Consider the following 25,110-nt stretch of genomic DNA (forward strand, 5'->3'; position numbering starts at 1 on the left):
GGATGTTGCCAGGACTGGAGGGTTTGAGCTATTGAGAGAGGCTGAATAGACTGGGGCTATTTTCTCTGGAGCGTCAGAGGCTGAGCGGGGTGACCTTATAGAGGCTTTTAAAATCATGAGGGGCATGGATGGGCTAAATAGACAAGGTCTTGTTCCCAGGGTGGGAGAGTCCAAAACTAGAGGGCATAGGTTTAAGGTGAGAAGGAAAAGATTTGAAGGGCAACTTTTTCATGCAGAGGGTGGTATGTTTTGCGGCATGAGCTGCCAGAGGAAGTGGTGGAGGCTGTGGTACAATTACAGCATTTAAAAGGCATCTGGATGGGTCCACGCAAATGAAAGATTTAGAGGGCTGTGCGGCAAATAAATACTGGCAAATGGACTGGATCAGCTTCGGATGTCTGGTGGGCATGGGTGGGTTGGACTGAAGGTTCTGTTTCTGTACGTTATAACTCCATGACACTGAGTGGCAGTAGCAGACAGAATGCTGCATACTCCCAACCATGTGATTGTGGATGGCTGGAACAGGGAATGTTAATGGGGCTGGGAGGTGCCTCATGGTCGCATATTACTGCACAGCGTTTAAGAGCAGGGACGTTATCCCATAACTAGATTCAACTGTGGTTCGGCCGCAGCTGGAATATTGTGTGCAACTCTGAAATTCACTGATAAGATGGATGTAACTACGCTAGGGAGAAGATTTACCAGGATGTTGCCTGGGCTGGAGAGTTTCATTTATCAGGAGAGATTAGACATACTGTGATTGTTTACCTTAGAGCAGAGAGATGGAGAGGGGCATTATCAATTTAAACATTTTAATTTAATTCATTGATGGGATGTGGGCGGCTTTGGCTAGGCCATCCTTTATTGCCCATTCCTAATTGCCCAGAGGGCAGTTAAGAGTCAACCACATTGCTGTGGGTCTGGACTCTGGAGCCTCATGTAGGCCAGACCAGGTAGGGATGGCAGTTCCCTCCCTAAAGGATATTTTAGTGAACCAGATGTTCTTTTTCTCCCCCAACAATCAGCTTTGGATTTGTGGTCATCATTCGAATGTTAATTCCAGATTTTTACTGAATTCAAATTCCACCATCTGCCGTGATGGGATTTGAATTGGGTCCCCAGGCTATTACTTATGTCTCTGGATTAACAGTCTAGTGATAATTCCGCAAGGCCATTGCCTTCCCATCCTCCCCACACTGACTGAGAAGTCTAAGCTAAGAGGGGCACACTCGTGGATGGACAAAAAGAAACTTTTCGCCATGATGGAAAAATCAGTGACCATGCAGCACAGGCAGAGGTTTACATGGAATGTATAGAAAACCATTTCCCCCAGAGACCAGTGGCAATCTGGAACTGAGTGCTTTTAGAGGTGGTAGGGGCAGGAACCCTCATAACATTTAAGGATTTAGATGTGCCCTTGTGATGCCAATGCATACAAGACAATGGACCAAGTGGAAAATGGGATGACTAAAATGAAGTGGTTGTTTTTGACCGAGCATGGATACGAATGAGCTGAAGGGTCTTTTTTTTGTGCTGTTGATCTCAATGACTATTACTAAGTGTATCTGCATATGCATCTTGAGTGTTAGTGATATCCTTATGGTTCTATTTTAAAGCTGTACACTTGAGATTTGAACCTGACATCTGCCTTCTCTTCCAGGCTGAGGATGAAAGAAATTATCATATTCTGTACCAGCTGTGTGCCTCTAAACATTTACCAGAATTCAGAACTCTCAGGCTGAGTATGTGTACCATTATTTTCTCACCTTAAACTTTGAAATCATGAGCAGAGAAACTCTGGCTCATTCTAAACACTTAACAGTTTTGTTTTATTAGTTAATGGGATGATGGCGTCACTATCTAGACTAGCATTTATTATCGATTCCGAATTGTCCAGAGCGCAGTTAAGAGTCAACCACATTGCTGTGGGTATGGAGTCTTACATAGGTCAAACTGGTTAAGGTTGGCATTTTCTGTCCCTAAAGGACATTAGAGAATCAGATGGTTATTCCACACAATTGACAATGATTATCATTTGACTCTTATTTCAAGTTTGTTTTCTCACTGTTAAATATCATGGTCCAATGTAATGGGCCCAAGTAAGGTGTTTTTCATACGAGTCATGTAGCGTGACTTGTACTATTTAGGTTCCTTCGTAATCTGAGAAACCACATTAGAACCCTCTACCACGTCAAAACTAGGGCAGGAGATTTGATGCAGCCTAACACTGTAACAAACTCTGCAGTTTCCAGTCGCTCGCTGCCCCGTTAGCCCAGACAGTCCCGAAGCAGTGCAGATCTCTGTTTCTGAAAGGAATAACATGACTTGCTGCAAACAAATTTATTGCCATTGCTACATGCTCCTTTCTGAATTGCTTTTTAAAGAGACTCGCTTATTGTATTAGCCTGCTTGGAACAGCTTGTCAAAATGTTTACTTTTCTTGAATACAGAGTATCACAATCAAAAGCTGTTTGCCTCTCATTACCGATGTTGAGGATTTGCATCCACACCACAGTTGATAATGAAAAAAACTGTTACTTCAACCAAGGCAAATAATCATTGTCATTCCAGTTTGGTTTGGACGCTGCCCCAATGACCTTGATTATAAAACCCAGGTGGCTCATCCCACCCATTGGAATGAGATTGCAGAGAACAATCTGAATTATCATTGAACATCAAATTAAGTTTGTGGCTCTGGTGCACATTATCTTGCAAATACTTTTTTTGAAAACATTTTACCCAGGAGAAAAATATCATGCTAATTAACTGCACTGCTAATATCTATTTGCTTCCAGGCAGTGCTCAAAACTTCCACTACACAAATTTGGGAGGCAGCCCTGTGATTGAGGGAATAGATGATGCCAAAGAAATGATGAATACCAGACAGGCTTGCTCTTTACTAGGTAAATATACAATATGTTTAATTGATTTTAATCACACATTTCAACTTTTGATTCTAGAGCATTAGATTTGGCTATTAGGGCCTTTGGAATTTCTTCCTGTCGAACGTTATTCAAATGGAATTCTTGATGTGTTTGTCTGTGATGTGTGTGTCATTGGTGTGCGGCCAGTGTTCAACGTGGAGTGTGTGTCATTGGTGTGCGGCCAGTGTTCAACGTGGAGTGTGTGTCATTGGTGTGCGGCCAGTGTTCAACGTGGAGTGTGTGTCATTGGTGTGCGGCCAGTGTTCAACGTGGAGTGTGTGTCATTGGTGTGCGGCCAGTGTTCAACGTGGAGTGTGTGTCATTGGTGTGCGGCCAGTGTTCAACGTGGAGTGTGTGTCATTGGTGTGCGGCCAGTGTTCAATGTGGATCCCTGGTGGTGAGTCGCCACCTTGAATTGCTACAGTTTGGTTGTATGCCCACCCACAAAGCAGCTAGGAAGGGAGTGCCAGAGTTTTGACTCAAATATTGAGGAAAGGACAATGACATTTTTCCAAGTCAGGGTGGCCCAAGGGGAATTTGTAGATGATGGTTTTTCCATGTCTTGTTCTAGGCAGTCATAGTTGAAGGTTTGTTTGGGAAGTGCTATTGAAGAAGCCTTGGCTGTTGTGCGTCATGTAGAAGGTGCACACTTACAGCCATGGTGCCCTCTAATGGCAGGACTGTGAACTGAAGCGGGTGGCTGCAAAGTCCTGGATGTCCGAGCTTCTTGAATGTTGTTGGAGCTGCATCACTTCAGATGACAGTGGATAGGTTTGGGGAGACAGGAGGAGAGTGAATCCCTGCAGAATTCCCAGCCTCTGATCTACTCTTGTAGCTGTAGTATTTATGTAGTTGGTCCAGTCAGTGATTCACATTGACCAAACTAAATAACAGTCAGCGTCTTGCAGTGACAGCTGTTTCTAATAGTTGTTCAAATACTTCATTCATACAAGTTGTGCTCTGGGCTTCTCGCACTACACTTACTGCTTGTTTAGTCAGTCAGCCAGGCAGACAGCGCTATTGAAATGAGTCAGGCTGCTGTTTTTTTCAGGTAGGTGTGAGCCAGTGTCAATTTAGCTTGCTTCTGAAATTGTGTACACTTCTTTGAAGAGGTTACCAACCTTCGCAGCTATCCAGAATGTCACATTATCCAAATTATCTTAAATTGTTACTTAAAACTATGCTGGTACATTATAGTGAGAAATACTCGCTCAATTTTGAAATATCCTGATGGAAAGGAGAATTTCAATGAGAAAGAAGAAATGTGCTTTCTTCTCTCTGAAAACAGTCTTTCATTATTCTCAGAATTTTGAGATCAGCCAAAGTGCCAGAATACCTGATACAATATTATTTCAAAATGGATTATTACAGCTTTCAGGATGTTCCCAAATGAAAGATTGCAGCTTGAAAGGTGAAATCGTGTTTGTGATGTTGCCTAGTTCCGTTGTCTGCAATTTAATGGGACCATTAACCAATTCATTTTAAACTGTAAAATAAGATTAATTTGTCATCTTATTTCATGGTACAGGATTTCACTTTGGGCATGATGTTTATTTTCAAAGTAACCTGTTTGACAAAGTCCCTTTTAAATGTTTTGCAGGTATAAGTGAATCCTATCAAATGGGTATCTTCCACGTTCTTGCAGCAATTCTTCACTTAGGAAACGTGGCAGTTAAGTCGAACGAGCGTGATGCTGACAACTGCTTTATCCCTGTGAGTATTCCCCGATATTGGATAATCTCTGGAGTTCGTTCGATTTGTTGGGATGTGGCCACAGTAAAGGCTACAAGAACAATAGAAGCAAAATACAGAGGATGTGGAAATCTGAGATGTAAAAAACAGAAATTGCTGGAGAAACTTGAAGTGCCTGTAGTATTTGGGGAGAGAAATTGAAAACAGCTACTGTCAGCTTCCTTCAGAGATTCAGCTTTTGTGTTCATGGGCTGCCTGAGGAATTTTCTGAAGGCTGGTTTATGTGTGATCAAAATTCTTCATTCGAGATGGAAGTGTGTGTTTGTATGCAATTTGGCTGTAGAATGAAAGAGGGAATGTCTTAGATGAGCTCAATTCCGTTTTCACCCAATGTCCACAAGAGTTATTCATCCAAATAGGAAACCGGATGAGGAGCTATCAGCAATGCACACTTGCCTAGTGCAGGAAGTAGGGTGCAAAAATACAGGCCATTCAGCCTGTTGGTCTTTATGCTGCACACAAGCTCTTTCTACCCCTCTCCATCTGCCCTGAGGCCGCCATCTCCCAATATTGGATGCAAATTTAAAATGAATGAGGAAGAATTTCTTTTCTGAGGGTAATGAATCTATGGAATTCTTTCCCACAGAGACCTCTTGAAACTAGGTTGTAAAGGATATTCAAGGTTGATTTTTAATCAGTAAGGGAATCGAGGGTTAAGGGGAGAAGGCAAGAAAGTGGAGAAAATTGTCAAGTCAGCCTTAACTTAAGGAGTGATGGAGCAGATTCGATGGATTTGAATGGTCTACTTCTGCTGCTGCATCTAATGGATCCTTCATTGTGGTTATTTGGCTTTCCCTTAAATGTATTGCTAATTGCCTCAACTACACCTTGCAGGAGCATGCTGCACTCTCTAATGTAGGCGGTGGAGTAATGTTACTGAGTCTGTTATCCGGAGGCCCAGACTAGTGCACAAGGGTTCAAATCCCATAGCAGCTGGAGGAAGTTGAAGTTCAATTAATAAATCTATAGTTAAAAGCTAGTGTCAGTAATTGTGACAACTCATGCTGTTTTGGGAAGGTAATCTGCTATTTTTTCCCCAATCCAGCTGAATAGTGATTGCAGACCAACAGCAATGTGGTTGTCTCCTGAATAAAGCCAGAGGATCTGGAGAAACTCAGTGGGGCCCAGCAGCATCTGTGGAGAGTGAAAGATGATTCTTTTTGAATGGAAGAGGTGTAATAAAAGAGATGCAAGGGAGCAAGTACATAAGGTGGAAAGGCCAGTGAAGCAGAGGATGTAGGAGATTAAAGATCACAAATATCAAAGTACAAAAGATAAATGGAGTGGTAATGATTGTGGAGAAGCTGAGGTAAGGACATAGAGAGTTGATGTTAATTGCACAATGGAGGTGAGTTGAGCTGAAAGCAAAAATATGAGAAGCAAGGTACGGACCTGGGGATTTGGGGTGTGTGTGTGAGGGTAACAAAACAAAATGAAGTACAGAGAGAAGGTGGCGAGTTCTGAAGTTGCAACGTGCCTACTTTAGGTGGAAACTGAGGTGCTGTGTCCATCAACTGGTGCTGGGTTCCAATGAAACACTGTGGCAGGCCCAGGGCCCAATAGTGAGTGTGGGAGCAAGATGATGTATTGAAATGCCAAGTGACTGGAACCTTGTGTGGGTCATGCTTGCAGACTAAGCAGATGATTTGCACGACGCAGTCATCTAGACTGCATTCATTGTCCCTACTGTAGAGGTGGCTACATGTGAGTGACGAACGCAGTAGACGGGACTAAATTAATTATAAATGAATCGATGCTTCAGCCGGAGAGGAGTAGTTTGGTCCTTGTTCAGTCAAGGAAGGAGGTGCTGAAAAAGCAAGTGTCACATCCTCTTGCAGTTGTGTGGGATGGTGACATAAGATATTGATGAGGCCTTGATACATTTCCTCATTGAACCTTCGTGCCACTCCAATCCATTGTCCTGAACCTTGACATGTGCCAGTCTTCAACACTCAGTCATCGATACCTTTTTGCATTGGCTGACTGGGAAGTTTCAGCCCGACCCAAAGAGCATGAACAAATTGATGTTCCTCCCGCAGCAGGTGATGCCTGTCTCCATGTATCTTTCCTGGAAACAGCCCATAGGGCCCATGGATTTTTGGTTCAGCGCTGTTTCTTAATATTATTAGGTCATCCTTCTGTCTCCTGTTTCTGAGAGAAAGCATTCCTAACCTTTTCAACCTTTCCTGATAGCTATCAACTTTCAGTTCCACAAATTTAAACACAAACATCATGCAGTTTATTTCTTTCTGACTTGATAAAGTGTGCTGATGTTGAATAAAATACCTTAAAGTCATTCTTTTCCTTCCCTGGATATTTATACATTAGAATAAAGGCAGAATATAAAAGAAAATGTTGACCATCGAGGTTAGAAGTTGCCTTTGTTGATCATTCATCTTGTGTTTGACATTGAAGTTCACTCTTATCAGCTGTCATTTCCTACAAGCCAATTGCAACTTAAACATACTGTTTCTGGTGCTTATTATGATTGAAGTTTAATTGATGTAGAAAGATTGTCTCCCCTTACAGCATTTCTAACCTCCGGCTCACTGCGCTGATAAGTACTAAGGAAGGACTCCTGATTAGCGTTCAAATAGTAACTTGGGCTAGCAAGATGGACATCAAAACATACTAGAATACATTGTCCTCGGTGTGTTTGGAATCATTTTGTCACAGGACAAAGCCAAGCTGAGAGAATCTTAGTAGCTTGGCTATCTACTGTAAAGTATTGGCAGTTGATTTATCACTGCCTGTGGCCGGTAGCTGAACAATGCTTAATTATTTAGTAGCTATATCTTTTATAACCTTGTCCAGTTCTACAGCCCTGAGATTTTTGAGGTCCTTCAGTTTTGGTCTCTTGTGCAACCTTAGTCTCAATGCTCCACAATTGGTGGCCATCAGTTGCCAGGGTTCTAACCTCTGGAAACCACGCGCCCACCTGCCCCTAAAAAAAAGTTAAGCTCTCTTCCTAGCTTTCCTCTTTTAAGGAACCCATTAGCCACCTACCTCCTACGTTGAAGTTTTGTCCATCTTGCCATTGTATTCCCATATCAACTCAATATTGAAATTTTATTCGGTAAATACTCCTGAGAAGTACCTTGAGGCATTTTACATTGTGAAAGGTGCTGTGGAATACAAGTTGTTGTTGTAAGATAATAAAATGTACCAGAGCACTTCAGCAGTGCAATCAAAATAATTGGCATCAAGTTAATTAACAACATATTGAAAGACCTGACCAAAGAGTGGCCTTAAAGAAACATCAGGAAGAGGATAGGTGAAGGAGTTTAAGGTTGGGATTGAGAATACAGGGATGTACGAAATACACGTCTTAAAGCACAGGCATCAGAGTTTAGGTGTAGGGAGGGATTTTGGAGATGTTGGGCTAGAGCCTGTACTCAAAGAAAAATGAGAATTTTAAAAGTCGGTGCTCAATCCCTGGTGCTGCCTGTGGAAATGATGGATGATCTGGATCAGGATAGGACCAGCAGAGCTTTGGGTTGCCAAAAGGTTGGGAAGGGTAGATGATGGGTGAGCAGCCAAATGATTGATCTCCTCTGAAGTTGACATGGATGATGGTTTTGCCAGCCAATGGCCATTGGTAGGGGCATAGGCAAGTGGTTTTAGGATGGGAGGATGGAATTGACTGGTTGTGCAATGTAGGATCGTGTTGGAGGCTCAAGCTGGGTGTAATTAAATGCTAAGTTTTGAGCTGCCTCAACTTAGCCGAAGAAAGTGAGCTAAGAGGAGGGCAGTTTGGAAGTGTGCTTGTGCTTGAGACCAAAAGATGAGAGCTTCAGGCTCCAGTTCCATTAGAGGAGATAGTGAATCATCCAAACAACCAGTGAGAGAGTACAGAAATAGGGGAGGGATCAGGGGAGGTTATGGAGAGGTGAAACTGAATATCTTCAGCAGAATGTTAGGAACACAAGGATCTTGTGAAACCATGGTAGTGGCTCTACCTCTGATCCAAAAGGTCTGAGTTCAAATCCCATCTGTCCCAGAGGTATGTTATAGCATGTTTGAGCACGGTCTATGTTGAGGAATGATGTTGGCTAAGGAATAGCCAAGGGTTGAGAAAGTGGAGGAGGCTAAGGGCTGGGTCTTTGCGCTGCTGATACTGTCTCAATGATCACTGAGTCACAGATTGACCCGTTTCTGCCTGGTACCTCTCTCCTACTCCCATATCCAGGTCCCAGTCTCTGTCCACATACTGCAGTGCCAGCGTATCAACAAATCAACATGCATAAAAATCAAGCAGCTTCCTGTTTGTTAAGACACGATAGTTGACTGAATATTTTTCTACATGGATCAGGGACTTCTCTTGAGATATTTTGGATCAGTAGTGTTGGCTCATTCTTGGTTTCCTCTTACACATGAGAGCTTATGGTGTCAGTCTGAGTTTGATAAACTAGAGACTCCAAAATGGTGAGGTCTGAACTAATATCCACAATTAAAGGATGTGTCTGACCTCTGTTGCAGCTATGATTCCATTCATAATTAGATCATTTAAAATCAGACAAAAACACCCTTTCAGAAACTTGGTCCTGCAGGAGAATTATTTAAATATTATGCATAATCTGGAATAGTTCTCAGTGAAGATCCTCAGCATTTTGCATCTGCCACAGTCCATGAGACTGCAGCAACATTTCATTTGCCTATGATTTTCTGAGTGGCAGTTTATTGATGAGAAAGGAAATATTCATCTGTGTAAAACCTTGCCTCTTTATTAAAATGTTGCATTGAAGTTAAGACATCGACATTTTGCACAATGTTACTCCCTTTAGAATAACATGAAGATTTTTGCTGCTTATTTTCTTCTTTAATAATGTGCATATTTTCTGAAACTGCTCTAAAATATTGAGTATGGTTTAAACAGATGTTGCATCACCTTCACGTGCTCAGATGTAATTCACTATTAATTGGTTCAAGAATGTGGTGTCCCTTACATTTGCGTGTGTGTGTGTGTGAGAGAGAGTTCTCGATGTGACAGTTTTTGTACTGTGTCTGCCACTGACATGCACATAAAAATTAATGTACAAATATTCCTGGTTCAAATATGCAACTGTGTTCAGTAAACATTGCCTACCCAGAGTTTAATTCAGCAAATTAAATAAGTGGATTCCAAATTATACCCAGGAAGAATGTTACATAAAACAGCATTTGGAAAGAAAAGAACATCTTATTTATTTCCCATGTTATTATAGACATATCTAATAGAATGGATGCATGGCCAACTAACTGTCACCCGAGCTTCCAAATGCCAAGAATACCCTTTTCTGTTTGTTCACATCAGGCATTTCTCTGGTTTGGCTCAGTCCTACCTAATCTTCAGACTATGATGACTGAAATAATGGGAACTGCAGATGCTGGAGAATCCAAGATAACAAAGTGTGAAGCTGGATGAACGCAGCAGGCCCAGCAGCATCTTAGGAGCATGATGCTGCTTGGCAGACTATGATGACTGTTGCTTTTGCCACAGCCTTTCCTACATTCCTATATGTGATTGTGTTTAATAGGCTTTGTATTACTATACCCTCATGTGACTGCTGCATTCCATAAAGGGAACATTGTTGTCTTAGAACATAGAACAGTACAGCACAGAACAGGCCCTTCAGCCCACGATGTTGTGCCGACCATTGATCCTCATGTATGCACCCTCAAACTTCTGTGACCATATGCATGTCCAGCAGTCTCTTAAATGTCCCCAATGACCTTGCTTCCACAACTGCTGCTGGCAATGCATTCCATGCTCTCACAACTTGTAATATATCTTGTAACATTGCTTCTTTCAACCTGGGCCTATATCATTTACATTGCACTCTGTTTGATTTTCAAGTAAAAGAAAAGCACCAGCCTGGGATCAATGGCAAATAACCTGGAAGATGTCAGATATGCTGTTGATTTCTAGAAATGCTTTCTGCACTTTATTTGTTTATTTATTTATTTATAGCCTGCAACTGTTTTTTTACATGAAGGCTAACTGGGCTTGGGCTAATTCATTATATGAAAATCAAAGTTTTACTGGAGAGATTTCAAGCTTAGCCTCTGACTTGTACATTGATCTGTATGTGCAGCAATATGGTTCCCCACTTCAAGCAATCTTTTGTTATGAGGTGTGTAGTTTCTATAAACGTTTGCATTGGTTTGAAAGATTGGATTGCATTGAAATCACATTGTGAAACATTTGGTGCTGAATAGATCAGCTTATTCATTGGAAACTTGTATACCTGCTTTTCTAGTGAAGGTTCTAACTTAATCAAGGGTGTTTATTTTAATTTGTTATACTGACACTCATCATAATTAAAATATTAGTTGCTAATGTCATACAATGCAACCTTCTATATTCTCCATATAAAGACTCTTCGAAGACATTCAGAGGAATGATATTTACTTTTACAGTAAAACAAATTCTGAATCGTCCATAAAAAAACAAAAGTTGCTGGAGAAACTCAGTAGGCCTGACAGCACCTGTGGAAAGAGAAACCGAGTTAATGTTTCGAGTGCAGTGATGCTTAGAACCACCAGACCTGTTTGAGTTTCTCCAGCAATGTCTGTATCTGTTTCAGACCTTCAGCATCCATAGTTCTTAGTTTTATCACAATAGGGTCAGTCTAGTATTAGCTGAAGGGCTGTTTCTGTTCTTCAGTTAGAAGACCTGCCTTTGGAACTAAAAACCAAAAGAACTGAAGATGTTGTAAATCAGGAACAAAAACAGAAGTTGCTGGAAAAGTTCAGCAGGCCTGGCAGCATCTGTGAAAAAAGATCATAGCTAATGTTTCAGCTCCAGTGGCTCTTCCTCAGCACTCAGAAGAACCGGTTACTGGACCCGAAACATTAACTCAGATTTTGTTCCTTCACGGATGCTGCCAGACCTGCTGAGCTTTTCCAGAAACTTATGTTTTCGTGCCTTCGGAACTAGTTCCTTTGTATTACCATTTGTGCTGCACATTACAGTGCTTGAAACCAGTAATGGCCCTGCATAGATAGGGTAGACAGGGATAAATCTTGCCCCTCAGAAAGTCAATCATGAAGGGCCACAGCTTTGAGGCTGTGTCACCGGGCCCTAGTCTCTCCTACTATTGGAAACATCATCTCCATGTTCACTCTATGCAGGCCGTCAGTCTTCTGTAAGTTTCATTCAGATTATATGGGGCTGTGGGTTAAATGATGGGTATGAGATAGAAGCTTGAAAACAGTTGGTAGGCAAAAGTTGCCCTTTCCACTCTGTAAAACCTCTGCTTTTTAAAAATTGAGACTGTATGTATCAGCATGTCAGTTACATGCGTCTTTATGAAGAAAAGCTGGTTATGGCTTGCATTACTGCTGTAAGCAAACACAACCTTAATTAACATTCCTTCACCCAAATAACACACTGTAACCTGTTAACATTCATTCCCTTTACCTAACATCCTGGTGTATTTAAAGTGGGAGTTTAAGCAATGACAGGCTGTATTCCTAAAGATATTGTGTGTCACATCCTGTTTACCATCAATATCTCTGAAGGTTTTGTCAGTTGCAGATCATTTATGCACATCACGAATGCAAACAGAGGTCAACTGACACAGAGTACAAAAGATATAATTTCCAATTTATATACCAAACTTCAACTAAAGCCTTGATAGGCTTTAAGTTTATTTGGCATGGTTCATGGAATTCATATATAATTTTGCCTTTAATCTCAATATTAAGATTATCCTCTTCCAAAAATATCTTAGACTGTAATCCTCCCCAGAAATAAAACTTCAACTGGAGATTTTAGTCATTTGATTTGTCAGCAACCCCATTGGTGATTTTAATGATGATGTCTGAATTCTGTACACAACAGTCTCTGTGACTACAACAAGTTAAAAGTGCCCTCTGTTGGTTGATTTAGGAAAGGCATTGTAACTAGTTTGAAAAAAGGGATCCTGTTATCCCCCTAACTGTGCATTAATTCTTAACGAATTGTCCACAGGTTAGGCAAATAGATGATTGACTTGTAATTCTATAGCTATCAATGCTACTTACACTAAGTTATTTGATGCTTCTGAACTTGGCCACTGTCTGATGGAATACTTCATCAATTATTTTTAAAGTGGGGGGAAAAAGCAATTTACCTGCTGGTGACCTGGACCATGTTCAGTGTTGCTGTTGGTCTTTAGTTCCACTTTAGTTATGTAGAGGAAATGCCACAGGATTCTACAAATGAAATATTTATGCGTAATTGTTCTGAGTTAATAAGGATAGGACAGGAAAAAGATAACAGCAGAAGATGAATTTAGCAATCTCTGATGCCATTCTGTATCCTATTGTAGTTTGAAACCAAAACACAAATTGCTGCAGAAACTTAGCAGGTGTGGTAGAATCTGAGGGAAGAAAGCAAAGTTAACATTTTGACTCTATTCTGATGAAGAATCATTGGACTTGAAATGTTAACTCTGCTTTCCTCCCACAGATGCTGCCAGAGTTTCTCCAGAAATTTCTGTTTTTGCTTCAGATCTGCAGCATTTGCAGTTTTTTATTTTGCCTAATTGCAAATTGTTTTCTTTGTATTTGGTTCAGTGCAGGAGCTGAATAAAGCACTGTGCATTTGTAATCCTTGCTGAAACCTGTACCTTCCATATGACTGGAGAAAAATCAAAACAGAAATTGCTAGAGAAACTCAGGAAGTCTGGCAGCATCAGTAGGGAGAAATGGAGTTAACGTTTTGAGTTGGAACCAGTTCTGTAGAGGAGTTGTATCAAACTTGAAACGTTGACACTGTTTCTCTCTCCACAGATGCTGCCAGACCTGCAGAGTTTTCCCAGCACCTTCAGTTCTTATTTCAGATTTCCAGCAATGGCACTATTTTGTTTTCATATGATTGGTGGGGGTTTAACTATATACAGGTTTAATAATGCTGTTTTATGTCTCAGCTGTCTGGTGTTAAAGAGCAGTGAGCTGACCAAATTGCACAAGTTGATGGTATTTTGATTTTCTGATTCCACAGCCAAACACTGAACACCTAATCATCTTCTGTGATCTGCTGGGCGTGGACTATGAGCAGATGTCTCACTGGCTGTGTCACAGAAAGATTGTCACCGGCTCAGAGACCTATATCAAGCCCATGCCCAAATTTCAGGCCATCAATGCCAGGGATGCACTGGCAAAACACATCTATGCCAGCCTTTTCAACTGGATTGTACTGCATGTCAACCAAGCTTTACGTGCTTCAGTAAAACAGCATTCCTTCATCGGAGTGCTGGATATATATGGGTGAGTAGACTGGTCTGCTTTAATTTGTTCCTGAAGAATATACACCTTGATTCTGAAGCATAGCATCAGATTGATTCCAATGCGATTTTCTGCAATTCACATGAAATTCCCTACTAGAGAATGAATTCCCTTACTGATAAGAGTAAGGCAACTTAGTGGTCACATATGGTAGTAGTTTACAATCTGTTCTATAACGTAGTTTTAAGTAAGATTTTGATTCTGGGTGGTGTGCATGGGGATCTCCATTTAAAATTGATCCTGCGTGTTTCCAGGATACATGGATGAAGCAATTCAAGGAAAGTAATGCAGGTTGATGCCACATTTAGGTGAGAGCAGGTAGCGATCCAAAGCCTTAGTTAGATGAGGTGAAATTTTAGGTTTTTAATGAAGAAAGAAAAGTTTTTGAAGAGGGTGAAGGAAGTTGGCTACGAGCATTCAATTCCTTCTTGGTTCACCCAACCACAATGTCTGTTGCTTCCTGATGCTTCCATTTCAAAAATCCTTATTAGTTTCTCCCTTATAGCATTCTGTTGTTGAACAAATAGTTTTGGATATTTGGCCTCCAGTACAAAGACTGGAAATCCATTCTGTGTTTTTTTGATTGTTCTGCTGTTTTCATTTGGTACCAAGTTTGACTTCTACAAACATAGACAGGTCATTAATTTACTCTGGGAATCCCTTTAGGGACGGTGGTAGTGTAGCGGTAATCTCACTGGTGTAGTAATCCAGAACTCCCGATTAATTTGTGTTCAAATCCCAACGCAGCAGCTATTGAATTTGAAGTTTGATGAATAAATCTGGAATATAAGCTGACCACAATAATGCCGACTGTGTCATTAAAAACTCTCTAGTTCTTTCATCTATTTTGTAGAAGGAAATCTGCCCTTTTTAGCTGGTCTGGCCTATGTGTGACTCCAGACATACACCCATGTGGTAGATTCTTAACTGCCGTCTGAAATGATGTTGCATGACATTCAGTTTGGAGGCAATTAGAGATGGGTAGTGAATTCTGGCCTTGCCAGTCATGCCATCATTGCGTACAAGAGTAAAAGACAATTTTGGTGAAGGTTGTTTGACAGACTGTTTCTATGTTGTCAGCTATCATGTATACAGCAATGCTTCTTGCATTTATGTAACACTTTAATCATAACTTATTAAGTATCTTGAATCATGTGCTATTGATTTGACGCTGAGCCACAGTTGGTACGATCACAAGTTGATCAAACAATAGGTTTGAAGGTAATGAAGGAGAGGCCCTGGCAGCTGATGCATGGCCTTTAGTGATCAAGTTATCAACACCGGGGGAGCACAGTGATTTCAGATTGTTGTGCTAGAAGAGGTTAGGGTGAGGGGGTGCTGAGGAATTTGAAAATAAAGATGAATCATTTTAAATTGACTGGTTATTGTCCTGTTATGGTTACCACTTAGTTGCTTGATGTTAGACATGAAAGCTCAATTTTTACCATTCTTACTGTAAGCTGTAACCATTGCTGTAACCATTTGTAATAATTGAACTGTGGTCTGTACGATTTTAAAAAAAAAACTTCCTCAGCCATGTTCTGTGCTCTGGCTATTTAATTTCATATTCCATTGGCTCCTTGTGGCTCTGCATTGGTCACACATGTTGACTGTCATACTATTCTAAGACTCATGCTTCAGTTTTACCACCATCCCAAGCTGACACCACTCATTTAGCATGTCCATTTTTCCTTTTTGTGTGATGCTTTACACTAGTAAACAGTGTCTGCCATTGTCTCACCCTGTTGGGTACTGTTTCCAAGCTGTGTTGTAATTGATGGGCTCTCTTACTTGCCCTGTCACATATTGTAGCATAGTTTGGAGTTTCTCAGATGTGACTGAATTGGGTGAAGTTTGTGCAGGTTCTCAATTTGTTTCCGCTGAAAGCTAAAAGAAATGGAAAACAGATGTGCTATAAATCTACGGTGTATTTTTGAAGCTACGTCGTACTTGAGCATTGCACCTTTATCAAGCTTCATAAAGACTCTTGTGTTTTATTATGAAACACAAACATAGGAGCAGGAATAGGCCATTCAGCCCTTTTATTCTGTTCCACCATCAATATGATGATGGCAGATTATCCAATTCAGTACTTATTCCCATTTTCTCCTGTCTCCCTTTGATGCCTATTACCCCAAGAATGCACCCTGTGTCATAGTCACATCTTAAACAGTCATTCTCTCGTATGCACATGTTCTAAAGAGCGTCATTCAAGGCAATTGTTTTGAATTCTGCATAGTTTACATGTTTTGTGGATTTGAGCATTTCTTACAGTACATGACAGAATGTTGTTGAATCTATTTCTTACAACTATGAATTGCTGCTGTTCAGTCTGACCAAATTGGTGACCAGTTGGTGGGAGTGTGTATGGTTGGCTGCTCCTGAATTTCTGTAACTGCTTTCTTTTGTCAGCCATTTGGAGGGTGGGACCATCACTCTGTTGACACGCTCCTGTCTGACAGCTCCAAGCCCATTTGCCACCTCCCTATGCAGTCTGGTAGTGATAGGGATATAGGCATCATGGCAGATAGAATCAGCTTCCTCCCTCTTCACGGTTCGGAGTTAACGCTGTATTGCTGTGGTCCCCTTCACTTTGCTGTAATATTTTCAGCAGACTACATTGGCCAGTTTGAATACGGTGGTTTCTAGAATAGTTGATTAACCTGACATTAAAACCAAGTGGGATAAAGCTAATAGGCCAGGCTCATAGAGTCATACAGCATGGAAATAGACCCTTCAGTCCAAATAGTCCATGCCAAACCTAGTCCCAAACCAAACTAGTCCCACCTGCCTCCTCCTGCCCATATCCTTCCAAACTTTTCCTATTCATGTGCGTACCTAAATATCTTTTAAATGTTGTGATTGAACCCATATCCACCACTTACTCAAAGTTCATTCCATATGTGAGCCACACTCTGTGTAAAAACTTTGCCTATCTTGTCTTTTTTTTTAATTCTCTCTCCTCAAAAAATGTGGCCCCTGGTGTTGAAATCTGCCATCCGAGGGAAAGAACATCTGCAATTAACTCTTACCCATACCGCTGATTATTTTATAAACTTCTATCAGGTCACTTCTCAAACTCCTGCACTCCAGTAGAAAAAAGTCCCAGCCAATCCAGACTTTCTTTATAACTCAAACCTTCCAATCCTGGTAAATCACTTCTGAGCCCTCTCCAGCTTAATAATATCCTTCCTATAACTGGGCGACAAGAACAAGACACAGGATTCTAGAAGAGGCCTCACCAATGTCCTGTACAACCTCAACATGATTTCCCAACTCCTATACTCGGAGCATTGCTTTCTGAGATCAATCTGATTTACATTGTTTTCAGAATTAAGTTTAAGTTGCTTACTGCATTTAATGTTCTGGATATTTACACAGGTTTGAGACCTTTGAAATAAACAGTTTTGAACAATTCTGCATTAATTATGCCAATGAAAAATTACAGCAGCAGTTTAATATGGTGAGTACTTTGTCTTAGTTTCTTTGTGTCTTGGTTAGTGTTAACATTTTTATTTGTGCTGATCTTTGTGTTGTTGGCTGTGGGGTTCAGTATTCCCCATGGAGAGTGATATTGACCAAGTGATGTTCTATTGGCCATCAGTTAAGAGTATCCTTTGGTTCTTTGGAAGGCAGTGGGGCTGGAAGTTGGTCAGTTAGCACAACGGTCAGCGGACAAACTCGGTTTTGTGCTTTAATTCAGGTGGAATTTCTGTCATTGTGATGCTTGAACTGTAAACATCAAGAGCAGATTCCCTGAGAAACCCCACAGCCAAGGAAGTGGTCAGCTTGATTCACTGAACAAAAGATATGGCAGCACAGTGGCTCAGTGGTTAGCAGTGCTGCCTCACAGCACCAGGGACCCAGGTTCGATTCTACCCTTGGGTGACTGTGCAAACTCCACACACCCGTGTCTGTGTGGGTTTTCTCTTCGCTCTGCTTTCCTCCTGCAGTCTAAAGATGTGCAGGTTAGGGTGGATTGGCCATGCTAAATTGTCTGTAGTGTCCACGGATGTGCAGGCTGGTTGGGTTAGCCGTGCCAAATGCAGGGTCACAGGGATAGGGTAGGGGACTGGGGCTGGGTCTGGATCTGGGTGGGATGCTCTGCGGAGGCTCAGTGTAAACTTGATGGGCTGAGTGACCTGCTTCCACTCTGTGGGGATTCTGTGATATATGTTGAAGGCAGCTGCTGCTCCCTCATGGGTTTGGGACGTGGTTGCTGACAGAAATTGAAATAAATGATTTACCCCTCAGGAAGGGGTTTGTTTGAATGCCTACATTATGCAGCGTAAAGGTGGCGAGTGTGGAATCAGATCAGCACAGCCTGCACCAAACTGGCATGTGCTGCTGAACTGTCTCACCCTGTTCCTGTTTAGGAGCTCACCCTTCACCACCCTTCTCTGACCTCGCGTGGATTAAAACCACACACATTCAGCACATGTTCTTTCCAGCTCCATTTGCAAACAAAACAAATCGACTTAGCGGCCAGCTCTTACAGCAGCCAATATCGAGGATGATTTTGTTTTCAACTTCAACATTCCGACTACTTTCTGGGCTTTGTGTTTCTCCAGCTCTCCATTGAAAACATGCAAAGCTGGATGAAGTCAGAAAAGGCCAACTGCAAACTTGTTTCAGCTCAACTAATACTATTTCTTTTACGCACAGGAGGATCTGATGTTTTTGGTGGCGAATTTTACTGTGTAGTGCATTAGCTCCAAAGCATTTGGGTATTCAAGTGCATGTGTGACTGACAAGCTGCCAGTGTTAGCAAGCATAAAAGCACAGAATTACTAGTTTTTATAGATGTTTCTCAGATTTTCTAAAAGTTGTCAGGCGCTGCAGTTTAGGATATGCTCTGGGTCCTTCCCATGAATGGAGAACTTGGAAGTAAAAATACTACGCAGTTTGGGCCCAGGGCATATTCTAAACTGCAGTGCTCAACAACTTTTATAAAGTCTGTGCAATAAAATGCTGCCTGGTCAGCAATGTCCTCACCCTAGTACATGGGCAAATAATGATGGCTACAACAGAACGTCTTCTGGTATCTGCAGACTAAATAGAACCATAAAAGCTGCCCTGTATAAGTGCTTCAGAGATAGTAGGAACTGCAAATGCTGGAGAATCTGAGATAACAGGGTGTAGAGCTAGATGAACACAGCAGGCCAAGCAGCATCAGAGGAGCAGGAAACGTTTCTGGCCTAGACACTCCTTCAGCCTTCCTGCTCCTCTGATGCTGCATGGCCTGCTGTGTTCATCCAGCTCTACACCTTGTTATTTCGCTACAAGTGCTGACAGCTGGAGAGCCTTGCCTTCAATATCCAGTGAATTCAAATGCTTTTTACAGAAAGGCTAATGCGCTTTCCCAAGGCTGTGGGGTTTGATGATCAGTGCAGTTCCCCATAAATACCCAACAATGTTGAGTGCAGTCACTGTGTAGCACTGTAGAAGGTAGGCCCTTTCTCCTGTCATTGATACATATTGTCCCTTACAGAATGTACATGGATGGTTGGTTTTAGCCCATTTTAATACAGTCAGCAGTTTGGAGACCAGAGATACTTAACAGAGACTTTCTCTTTTCTGTCTAGCATGTTTTCAAACTAGAGCAGGAAGAGTATATGAAGGAGCAGATTCCATGGACGCTAATAGATTTTTATGACAATCAGCCTTGCATCAACCTAATTGAAGCTAAACTAGGCATCCTGGATCTATTAGATGAAGAGTGCAAGGTAAGTCTTGACAGTTACACATGGGTTGGCCCCGGATTCAGTGGTGAATCTCTTGCCTTAGTGTTCTCACATCACAGTAACTGAGCTCCTTCCTTGGATTCAAGGCAGATATAACAGTTGCTGTATTTCCAGAAAACAGAAGCCTGGCACCTAGTCCAGCTAATCTTTCACAGGCTTGTTCAGCCAAGAAGGTTCTCCACTGCTATTAGATAGTTGTCTGTTATTTGAACTAAATTACAAACTGGTGTGATAGCCAAGTGGTTGTGGTATGTGCAGGCAGAGTTCAAATTTGGCCATAGCAAGTTGTGAATTTGAGTTTGCTGAATCTGGTAATGCGTGGGCTGGTACCAGGTAAATTAATCACAAAAGCCTGCAGATTGTTTTTTACAAAAACAAAAAATCCAGCCTTTTCTCTGTGCCCTGTGGAGAAGAAAATCAAGTGACTTCAAACTCATAGCACAGAGTTCACCTCAGAAGCCAGGAGCTGCTGTTAAAATCCATCTATAATATTCTGCTATTGGCACCACCTCCGGATCTCTGCACTCTCTCTTTTCTACAACCATTACCGCTCCCTTTGCCTTTTGTTCTGTGACACCTTCGTTCTGTAATTTGCTCACCCTCTCACCTTTCTTTGACCTCCTTTTCTGTTCCACTCACTCCTTCCCTACCTTTTTTTTTCAGTTTCGAGCTCATTAATATCTTCACTTTGCCTTTAGTTCTGAGGATGAGTCATGCTGATTTTGAAATATTGACTCTATTTCTCTCTCCACAGCTGCTGCCAGACCTGCTGAGTTTCTCCACTTTGTTTTGATTTCAGCTCAGCAGTGTCCACAGTACCTTGCTTTTGCTTTTTGCATAATATTTGCCCGTAGACGTTAGAGTACTTGTCGCTTGAGCTTTGTTCTAATTTTACAAAAGCGCCCACTGATTCTTCTTCTTCTTTGGCGTTGTTCTTTCTTTTACATTAAGATGCCCAAAGGATCTGATGACACATGGGCTCAGAAGCTTTACAACACTCACTTAAACAAGAGTTCGCTGTTTCATAAACCACGCTTGTCAAATAAGGCGTTCATCATCCAGCACTTTGCTGACAAGGTAAAAGGTCTTGACAGTTAATCCCTTGGACTTTTTAATTTATTCCATGTTGGGAGGTATAAACCAGTGATTTGGTGACCAGCTGGTGGGAACAATGGTAAATGATCTCCTGTTGCATGTATGGGGTTCACATATTGTTTCACTGAAATTCAACAGCGAATGTCTGTGACATAAAGACCCCAGTTCTTTTGCTGGCTGCACAGTTGGTTGCTCAGACAGCTTTTTTTTTAATCTTCTGCCGTTCAAAATCATTCGTAAACTCTGTTTGTGTGGACCTGAGTCAAGGACAATGCTTCTCTTGTTTAATACCCCATGACCGTAACTGGAAGTGGGTTTGCACTTGTTTGTCCATGTTGTATCCATCAAAGGCAGATAAAACCTTCCTAAATAATGACCCCTGCAGTCAGGTACTGAAGAGCAACTTTTTGAATTCACTGCCTCCCAGAGAGAAATAAAGTTGGTAAAGGAAAGATAGCACTGTTCAATAGCGTTGGTCTAAGATCTGTATTACCAAGCTAAAAACCCATTCCAGTTCTACCAGGACACTCTAGGCTGCCCTACATTAGGGCCACTTGTGTTTCTGTTGCTCTATGCTAATGGAGGGAGTCCGTTAGCTCAGTTGGCTGCATGGCTGGCTTGTGATGCCAACAGTATGTGTTCGATTCCTGCACCAGCTGAGGTTATCATGAAGGACTCTTGTTCCCTATCTGACCCTGCACCTAAGGCATGGTGACCCTAAGGTTTAACCACCACCAGTCATCTCTCTGTACTGAGAGAGTGAATCTGTGGTGACTTTGCCTTATATACTGAGGGAGAAACTTATTGCTAAGAACAAGGGGATTGTTTCCGTTGCGTCTGGCAGCATTTGTGAAGAAGGAAACAAAGTTAATGTTTCGGGTCCAGTGACCCTTCCTCAAAACAGGAAGGTTTCTGAGGAAGGGTCACTGGACCCAAAGCATTAACTCTGTTTTCTCCTTCACAGGTGCTGCCAGATCTGCTGAGCTTTCCCAGCAACGATGTGTTTGTTCCTGATTTACAGCATCCTCAGTTCTTTTGGTTTTTATTTGGGATTGTTCCCATTGTCTATTTCTATAAATGGTATCAAATACTTTGTTTCTCAGGCTAGCTGAAATCCTTTTCTGAAAGAACCCTGTGTGTTTGGTTACTGTACACTGTATGAAAGCAGATTAATCTGGTTCAGATCAAGCTGCTTCAAGCTTTATAGCAGAGATGCAGTCTTCTTACCTGGATTCTTTTAAAGAAAATTTAGTCTTATTGATCAACCTCTCTAATGTTTGAAACTTGTGATATGTTTGGATAGTAATACTTGCAATCCTCCTAAAAATTGTTTTGTCTGAATTTTAAATGTTTGGTCTTCTGATGTTTATTGCTCCAATGACACTGAACCACATTTTAGCTTCTTAAAAGCAGATCTACCACTCTGCAATCGAGGTCAGAGAACTGCATTGCTGTGTCAAGCACATGTCTCCACATTTCTGCATTTGGCTTTGAATCAATTTTGACTGTGACCTTCTTTTTCACGAAGTTGTAGAGATTACTCATTGACCTAAATCTAGTGTTGTTCCTGGTGGTCTTTTAACAGGTTGAGTACCAGTGTGAGGGTTTCTTGGAAAAGAACAAGGATACAGTGTATGAGGAACAGATCACAGTGCTGAAGGCAAGCAAGGTGAGCTCCGAGCTACCTGAGGAAATCTTGAGCTGTAACGAACTAGGATTATTGTTGCTGAAAGATGTTGCATATTGCAGAATGCGGCAGTCCTGTTATAAAGCTGCATCTCACCTGGTTACCTGTCAGCAGTTCTCCAAGAGATAACCACAAAATAATGTAACGTTTATTTGGAATTCTCTGCATGTGGATTGTAACTTGAAGCCTTGCTATTGATGCAAAGCAACATTAGTGCTAGTAAAAAAACAGCACTTCGTTTGCAATTTTTAAAATTCTGACAATTCTGAGCTTTTAGAAACAAACATGGAAATCCCTTGATCCGAACTGGGAGAATGAGACTTACTGGGTGTTTAGGATCAGTGGTTGATAAAACATAAAGTTGGCATTAAATTATCGTTAGATTGATTTACAGTGATGTCAGCACGGTCTTATTGGGAGCTTAAGGAACATCTGTACATTTTTAATGGATAATTGGGCCTCTAACAAACAAAGTGGACTGGATAATTCTTCATCTCCTGCCCTCCCCCTCCACCCTGCCAAAAAAAAAGAAATGGCCCATGTAGATAGGTTACACACAGCAAGTGGTTGCAAGCCTGATGTTATGCCTGTGCTGTGTTAATGCATCTCTGTTTGGTCAGTTCTAAAATGTGTCCGGTTAAGGGGTGGCCTGGGATCCTGTTCCTGATGGGTATCTAGCGCACCCCTGGTGGAAGTGAATTTGTGGACATGGTGGTGAAAGTATGTGGCCTTGTCCATAATGAGACCCTGAGAGTTTAAGAGTTAATCTGATGGGAGGTTCTGCTGCCCAACTCAACCAGCATTAATGAGGATTCCTCCACTGAGCTGATGGCCTCGCCACATGCAGGTTTGGATGTGTACGGTGGATGAGAGAGAGGAAAGAGGGAGGGGCTGAGAGGGATAGAGACAGGGCCATCCCCTGTTGGGTTCTGAATATATAAATCAACTGGCTGTCTCCATGGTGTCGACACCTGATAAATATCTCTGCCCTCCTATGAGAAGCCTCCCAGTGCAGGTTTCTACTCCCTTCCAATGCCACTTCAGTCACCTCACCCATTTCTGAAGCCTTTGACGTCAAGAAATCCTGCATTATCATTGGCTATATATAATTGATGATAACGGGCAATAGCAATTAGTGGAACATTATCACAGTGAAAGAGGGAGCGGGCAGGTGAATACAGAGAGAGCGTGAGAGAGGAAACTGTAAACACTCTGCACTGCGCTGTTTTTATTTGGCTGCATTTTTTGATTCAATGCTGATTGTTGTGTTTCTTTTACCCTGTTTGATTCTCGTGGACGTTGACTCCTCAGAAGGTAAAAGTTTTAAAAATTTCCAGTTTGTATTTCTGGCTATTGCATGAGCTGGAAAGCCCCAGGGCTACACCAAAAAAAAACAAGAAGAATATTGCTTGATCTGTCTGCTGCATGGGGATATTGAATAGAGACATCAGTTCCCTTGTCACCCTCACTATATCCGTCTTATCTATAAATACTGTTGATTTTTAAATGTGCATGCTTATTTTGGCTGCCCTCTAACTCTAGAGGGCAGTACTTTCACTACCCTGAATGAAACAAAAACATTTGAGATAAAAGGACATCGAGAACATTTATCTCTTCAAGCCTGCTCCACCTGGATGACCCACTCATCTTCTCACCAGCTTTCCATTGCCTTTGATTCCTTGAATGTTTTGATCTCTGCCTTGAATTTACTCACTAATACAGCATCCACAACCCTCTGGCGTTAATAATTCTAGAAGTACGCAGTTCGCTGAGTGGAGACGTTTCTTCTCCATACAACACTATATGACTGACCTCTTTGCCTGAGACAGTGTCTCCCTTGTTTGTGATTCCTTACGAAGTCTTTCCGAAGCAAAAGATCATGTGCTGATCCTGCCATTAAAGCTCGTTCTGCATGGGTGTCACCTACTGTTGGGGTGGTGTGAAGGTGGGTAGGTACGCAGTAGAAGCCACAACTAGTCTTAGCCACTTGGCCAGTGTTGAGATGCTAACCACTCAAAACCAGCTCTGCTGTCAGCATGTGTCGATGGCATTTCTGACACCCAGACTACTTCCAATCAGCTGCTATCATCGCAGCTTGGATGCAGCAGCAGCAGACCCCCTGGAAGAACAGCAGGATTGCTATGGGATTATCCTCAGAACATCCCTTAGAGATCAAACACTGCCGTTGCCTCGAGGAGACATTGGCTTGTGACAAACCAGGATGAAGGAGGCTCATTCCGTTAAGCAGTGAGCACATTGAGATCAGGGACATGTAGGGGCAACGGTGAGTTGTCGGAGGGAACGCACAATTTGCCAAACAGCCTGTCTTCCCAATCCTCTGAGTACCACCATCCTCACACGTGGCAGACTGAGTATTGGACTCATCACCTGCTCCAAACCAATCGAAGCAGCGAGGACAAATGAGTGCTTGATCCTGAGGGACTCTCTAAGATAGAAAACGATGATTACCAAAAAGTGCAAATGTGGCGAAGGTGGGCAAAATGAGACTTGGTGGTGACATCATTCATCTGGCCCCTGTCCAGGAACAAGGATGTGAAGAAAAACTACTGAAGAAACAATCTGTTCTCCAGCATGAGGGATCGCTTTCAGTAGCGAGGAGTGGTAATTTAGAGGTCACATAGAGTTCAAACGTTCC

At 41.9% G+C, this 25,110-nt stretch overlaps 1 protein-coding gene across 4 annotated transcripts in view; it reads left to right on the forward strand.

The window, feature by feature from the left end:
• LOC125467222 (unconventional myosin-Va) overlaps positions 1 to 25,110 on the forward strand; it is a 199,052-nt gene that overhangs the window by 104,378 nt on the left and 69,564 nt on the right. For all 4 annotated transcript variants that reach the window (XM_059639156.1, XM_059639158.1, XM_059639155.1 and 1 more), the window contains 8 exons: positions 1,661 to 1,742; positions 2,796 to 2,903; positions 4,525 to 4,637; positions 13,645 to 13,910; positions 17,310 to 17,391; positions 19,514 to 19,654; positions 20,624 to 20,749; positions 22,353 to 22,436. In XM_059639156.1, coding sequence (XP_059495139.1) covers positions 1,661 to 1,742; positions 2,796 to 2,903; positions 4,525 to 4,637; positions 13,645 to 13,910; positions 17,310 to 17,391; positions 19,514 to 19,654; positions 20,624 to 20,749; positions 22,353 to 22,436 — 1,002 coding nt within the window. The remainder of the gene's footprint in view (positions 1 to 1,660; positions 1,743 to 2,795; positions 2,904 to 4,524; positions 4,638 to 13,644; positions 13,911 to 17,309; positions 17,392 to 19,513; positions 19,655 to 20,623; positions 20,750 to 22,352; positions 22,437 to 25,110) is intronic.

This window comes from Stegostoma tigrinum, chromosome 33 (genome assembly GCF_030684315.1).
Source record: "Stegostoma tigrinum isolate sSteTig4 chromosome 33, sSteTig4.hap1, whole genome shotgun sequence".
In the NCBI taxonomy this organism is placed as follows: Eukaryota; Metazoa; Chordata; class Chondrichthyes; order Orectolobiformes; family Stegostomatidae; genus Stegostoma; species Stegostoma tigrinum.